Raw genomic sequence first — 5,572 nt, 5'->3', positions numbered from 1 at the left:
TGCCGCCGGCCCCGGGCGATGCCTTCCCCGGCCAGAGGCAGCTGGGGACCCATGGCCGCAGGGCCAGCGCGGCCCATGTCCCCTGTCACAGCTGCAGCGTCCTCCTGCCCTCCCTCCCTGCGGCGTGGAACCAGCCGTGGCAGAGCTGGAGCAGATGCAGATGCTGGGTAGATTGGAGAAAGTCATGATCTACTGGCTGGGTTTAATTAAGTAAATTATTTAGTGTGCACCAAGCAGATGCACATTTATGCAAATCTGACCTTCCCGAGGCAGCAGCGAGCGTCACGGCTGGTGCTGGCAACGGGAAGAAGGCAGAGGTGCTGGGTGTCCTCAGCCGTGCCTGCTCAGCTGCTGGCTTGGGAAAAGCCACGGGCTCCCTTCTCTTGCCCTCATTAGGAGTTTTCTAGCCCGGGCTCTCCCCTGGCCCGTGGTCCTGCTGCTCTCCTGCTGTGGAGACCTCGCTCTGCAAACCCAGAGCCTTTGCCCATCAAAACCTCAGACACGAGGTTTTGTTCTCACCACAGACAACCCACAAAATGCCACAATCTCCTTAAAACCTTGATAAAACCTCTGCCGGGGGAGAAGAGCTGGGGAGATCTTTTCACAATCACTGTGTGGGTTTGGTTTTTTTTTTTCTATTCCAAAGCAAAAGCATCGGGGCAAGACATCGACCACCTGGACTTCAAAATCGTGGTGGAACCAAAGGATTCCCCGTCTTTTACGGTTATCCTGGTGGCCTCGTCCCGGCAGGAGAAGGCTGCGTGGACCAGTGACATCAGCCAGGTAGGGGATGGAGATGTTGGGGCGCAGGGTCCCCAGGGATTCCCCCTGCAGGCTGCGGCGGTGGCTTTGGGCACCCAGAATTAACACTTGGTATTTGCTGGGGCTGTCGTGCCCACCTTGGTCTGCACCCGGGGTGGGTGCTTTCCCGGCACCGTTGGGGTGCTCAGGACCTGCTGCAGGCTGAGGTCTCACTGCGTCGGGCTGGTGGGAACAGCGTGGGTGGACCACCAAGTCCTGGGCACCCGGGGCCACGTAGAGGGTGTCCTGGAGCTGGGGTGCACCAGGAGCCCGGCCATCCCAAAGGCTTTCTGGAGTCCGGTGGCTTGGGGAGGAAGAGGTGGGGTAGGAAGGTGACACAGCCACAGCAGGGTTGTCCCGTCCGTGCTCTGCCCACACACCTAGATATGTGGTTTGGATTTTCTCCTCTGGCTCAGACACGTCCTAACAATTTATGCCCGCTCTTCGTTTGCTTTATGCAAATGGCTTTGAAGATCTTTGTCCCCAGGTGGGAGGAAGAGAGAAAGTTATTGGTGAAACAGGGTTTATCTCCTGGCCACCTCTGTGGTACCATGTCCTTGCCTGCGTCCCCTTGCCAGGGGTGGGGGTTCCTGGCCCCCCACAGGGCCCGGGGCCAGTCCTGCCCCCACGGGGGTCTCCAGCCCCGCTCCTGCCCGGCAGAGCCTTCCTTGGTGAGCTGCAGCCAAGGGACCGGTGCTGCTCTGCTGCTCACTGGGTTCCTCCAAGAGCATCCAGCAGGCCGGGAGGGGAGTTTAATTATTATGGGTACAGGGTGCGAGGGGGTTTCTGGCAGCTCTCCCAATCCTTTGTGTCTGCCCACACACCCCGAGACGGGGCCGGGGAGCAGCTCTGGGTGATGCTTCCCCCACCACAGGGATGCAGGACCCTCGTCATGAAGCTCCTATTTTCCAGCAGAAGCTCTTGCCCTTCCCGGCCATGGTCTCCTGTCACACACAGTGGACGCAGCCGGCAAGGACCGTGTCCTGCCTGGCCAAGACCAAGCTCAGGCTCCCCTACGGCGTGTCTGAGCCCAGGGGGGCACTGGGGCCGCCCTCGCTGCCCCCACCTCCTCCATCACCTCCCACCCCTCTCTCTTCCAGTGCGTGGACAACATCCGCTGCAACGGCCTCATGATGAACGCCTTCGAGGAGAACTCCAAGGTCACCGTCCCCCAGATGATCAAGTGAGTGCTGCTGCCGCCGGCCCCGGGCGATGCCTTCCCCGGCCAGAGGCAGCTGGGGACCCATGGCCGCAGGGCCAGCGCGGCCCATGTCCCCTGTCACAGCTGCAGCGTCCTCCTGCCCTCCCTCCCTGCGGCGTGGAACCAGCCGTGGCAGAGCTGGAGCAGATGCAGATGCTGGGTAGATTGGAGAAAGTCATGATCTACTGGCTGGGTTTAATTAAGTAAATTATTTAGTGTGCACCAAGCAGATGCACATTTATGCAAATCTGACCTTCCCGAGGCAGCAGCGAGCGTCACGGCTGGTGCTGGCAACGGGAAGAAGGCAGAGGTGCTGGGTGTCCTCAGCCGTGCCTGCTCAGCTGCTGGCTTGGGAAAAGCCACGGGCTCCCTTCTCTTGCCCTCATTAGGAGTTTTCTAGCCCGGGCTCTCCCCTGGCCCGTGGTCCTGCTGCTCTCCTGCTGTGGAGACCTCGCTCTGCAAACCCAGAGCCTTTGCCCATCAAAACCTCAGACACGAGGTTTTGTTCTCACCACAGACAACCCACAAAATGCCACAATCTCCTTAAAACCTTGATAAAACCTCTGCCGGGGGAGAAGAGCTGGGGAGATCTTTTCACAATCACTGTGTGGGTTTGGTTTTTTTTTTTCTATTCCAAAGCAAAAGCATCGGGGCAAGACATCGACCACCTGGACTTCAAAATCGTGGTGGAACCAAAGGATTCCCCGTCTTTTACGGTTATCCTGGTGGCCTCGTCCCGGCAGGAGAAGGCTGCGTGGACCAGTGACATCAGCCAGGTAGGGGATGGAGATGTTGGGGCGCAGGGTCCCCAGGGATTCCCCCTGCAGGCTGCGGCGGTGGCTTTGGGCACCCAGAATTAACACTTGGTATTTGCTGGGGCTGTCGTGCCCACCTTGGTCTGCACCCGGGGTGGGTGCTTTCCCGGCACCGTTGGGGTGCTCAGGACCTGCTGCAGGCTGAGGTCTCACTGCGTCGGGCTGGTGGGAACAGCGTGGGTGGACCACCAAGTCCTGGGCACCCGGGGCCACGTAGAGGGTGTCCTGGAGCTGGGGTGCACCAGGAGCCCGGCCATCCCAAAGGCTTTCTGGAGTCCGGTGGCTTGGGGAGGAAGAGGTGGGGTAGGAAGGTGACACAGCCACAGCAGGGTTGTCCCGTCCGTGCTCTGCCCACACACCTAGATATGTGGTTTGGATTTTCTCCTCTGGCTCAGACACGTCCTAACAATTTATGCCCGCTCTTCGTTTGCTTTATGCAAATGGCTTTGAAGATCTTTGTCCCCAGGTGGGAGGAAGAGAGAAAGTTATTGGTGAAACAGGGTTTATCTCCTGGCCACCTCTGTGGTACCATGTCCTTGCCTGCGTCCCCTTGCCAGGGGTGGGGGTTCCTGGCCCCCCACAGGGCCCGGGGCCAGTCCTGCCCCCACGGGGGTCTCCAGCCCCGCTCCTGCCCGGCAGAGCCTTCCTTGGTGAGCTGCAGCCAAGGGACCGGTGCTGCTCTGCTGCTCACTGGGTTCCTCCAAGAGCATCCAGCAGGCCGGGAGGGGAGTTTAATTATTATGGGTACAGGGTGCGAGGGGGTTTCTGGCAGCTCTCCCAATCCTTTGTGTCTGCCCACACACCCCGAGACGGGGCCGGGGAGCAGCTCTGGGCGATGCTTCCCCCACCACAGGGATGCAGGACCCTCGTCATGAAGCTCCTATTTTCCAGCAGAAGCTCTTGCCCTTCCCAGCCATGGTCTCCCGTCACACACAGTGGACGCAGCCAGCAAGGACCGTGTCCTGCCTGGCCAAGACCAAGCTCGGGCTCTCCTACGGCATGTCTGAGCCCGGGGGGGCACTGGGGCCGCCCTCACTGCCCCCACCTCCTCCATCACCTCCTACCCCTCTCTCTTCCAGTGCGTGGACAACATCCGCTGCAACGGCCTCATGATGAACGCCTTCGAGGAGAACTCCAAGGTCACCGTCCCCCAGATGATCAAGTGAGTGCTGCCGCGGCCGGGGAGCCTGGGGGTCCCGCTGCCCCACAGCACAGCTCCCGCCACAGCCAAGCGCTGCCCAAAGCTCTGCAGCCCGGGGGGGAACTGTTCTGTTCCCAGAAGGGTGATTAGGAGCACTAATTAGCTGGGAGAGGGCATTTGGCTGGGGCTGTGCTTGGGGAGATGGGACGGCCAAAGGGGGGAGCCCAGAGGAAAACTAATATGAGTCAAAGGGGGGATGTGTGTGAAGCCCCCAGAGGAGCGGGGCGCAGGGGCTGAGGGCTCTGCGTGTGCTGGGGCTGCCCCAGCCCGAGGAGGGACACGGGTGGCACAAGGGGGACAGGCACAGCCGGGGGGACGGGGCAGCATGGGGGTGTCCCCACCACATCAGGAAGGGTCTTGGTTCATGGGTTGTCCCTCAGGGACAGTCGTTCCGTGTTTTTTGCACAAAAACCTGTGTGATGAGCACCGTGTGATGTTTCTGCCCATTCTGGGGTGCAGATTTCCTGCCTTTCCCCTGGAGGTGTCCCTGCCTGTTCCACATAGGGACACCCTGGACCCACATGGCCCCGTTGCTGCCCAGGACCCTCTGCTGCTTCCCGGGTTCCCCACAGCTCAGGGGGAAGCTGCTCGTGTGAGGCAGCTCTTGGTTTCGTTCCAGGCTGGAACCACAGATTATCTTGTTTCTCTGCAGGTCTGATGCCAGCTTGTATTGTGATGATGTTGACATTAGGTTCAGTAAAACGATGAATTCCTGCAAGGTCCTGCAGATCCGCTATGCGAGCGTGGAGCGGCTCCTGGAGAGGCTGACGGACCTGCGGTTCCTGAGCATTGACTTTCTGAACACGTTCCTGCACTCGTACCGTGTCTTCACCACCGCCCTGGTCGTCCTCGACAAGCTCATCACCATCTACAAGAAGCCCATCAGTGCCATCCCTGCACGGTGAGGCTGCGCCAGCATCACGGCCGTGCCTGTGCCCATCGCCCGTCCTGCCCCTCAGGGACCGGGGGGGTTTATGGGGGGACTGTGGCATCGCTCCCCCATCCCCTCTTCTGTCCCAAGTCACTCCTCCGCTCCCCAGACCTGCCCGGTCCCGGTGCCACCCCGGGGCTGTTCCACCTGGTCCTCATGAGTTGTGACACCCCCTCCCGGGAGGGCTAAGCGGTGGGAGTGGGGTGGTGGGGGCTCACTTTGGGGTGCCACGGAGGCCCAGCACTGCTGGAGCTACCCTTGGGGATCTCCACGACCCCTCAGGCCCTGGAGGTGCAAGCTCAGCCTTTCCCTGTCTCCGTGCAGGTCCCTGGAGCTCCTGTTTGCAAACAGCCAGAACAACAAGCTGCTGTACGGCGAGCCCCCCAAGTCCCCCAGAGCCAACCGCAAGTTCTCCTCACTTCCCCCCCTCTCCATCACCAAGTCTTCGTCCCCCAGCCGGCGGAGGAAGCTCTCCATCAACATCCCCATCATCACGGGAGGGAAGGCACTGGACCTGGCGGCTCTGAGCTGCTCCTCCAACGGCTATGCCAGCATGTACTCCTCCATGGCGCCCTTCAGCAAGACCACCCTGGACATCAACAAACTCTACGTGTCCAGTAACT

General features: G+C 60.7%; 1 protein-coding gene across 1 annotated transcript in view; it reads left to right on the top strand.

Annotated features, from left to right (window-relative positions):
- Window positions 1–5,572, top strand: part of RASGRF1 (Ras protein specific guanine nucleotide releasing factor 1) — a 72,066-nt gene that overhangs the window by 41,484 nt on the left and 25,010 nt on the right. Inside the window, exons 16-18 of the mRNA XM_014952692.1 lie at window positions 647–783; window positions 1,902–1,984; window positions 4,671–4,919. Of these exons, the coding sequence (XP_014808178.1) occupies window positions 647–783; window positions 1,902–1,984; window positions 4,671–4,919 (469 nt within the window). The remainder of the gene's footprint in view (window positions 1–646; window positions 784–1,901; window positions 1,985–4,670; window positions 4,920–5,572) is intronic.

This window comes from Calidris pugnax, unplaced genomic scaffold (genome assembly GCF_001431845.1).
Source record: "Calidris pugnax isolate Ruff unplaced genomic scaffold, ASM143184v1 scaffold187, whole genome shotgun sequence".
Classification (NCBI taxonomy): domain Eukaryota; kingdom Metazoa; phylum Chordata; class Aves; order Charadriiformes; family Scolopacidae; genus Calidris; species Calidris pugnax.
The sequence above is the reverse complement of the archived record's forward strand: the minus strand, read 5'-3'. Positions and strand labels throughout refer to the sequence as shown.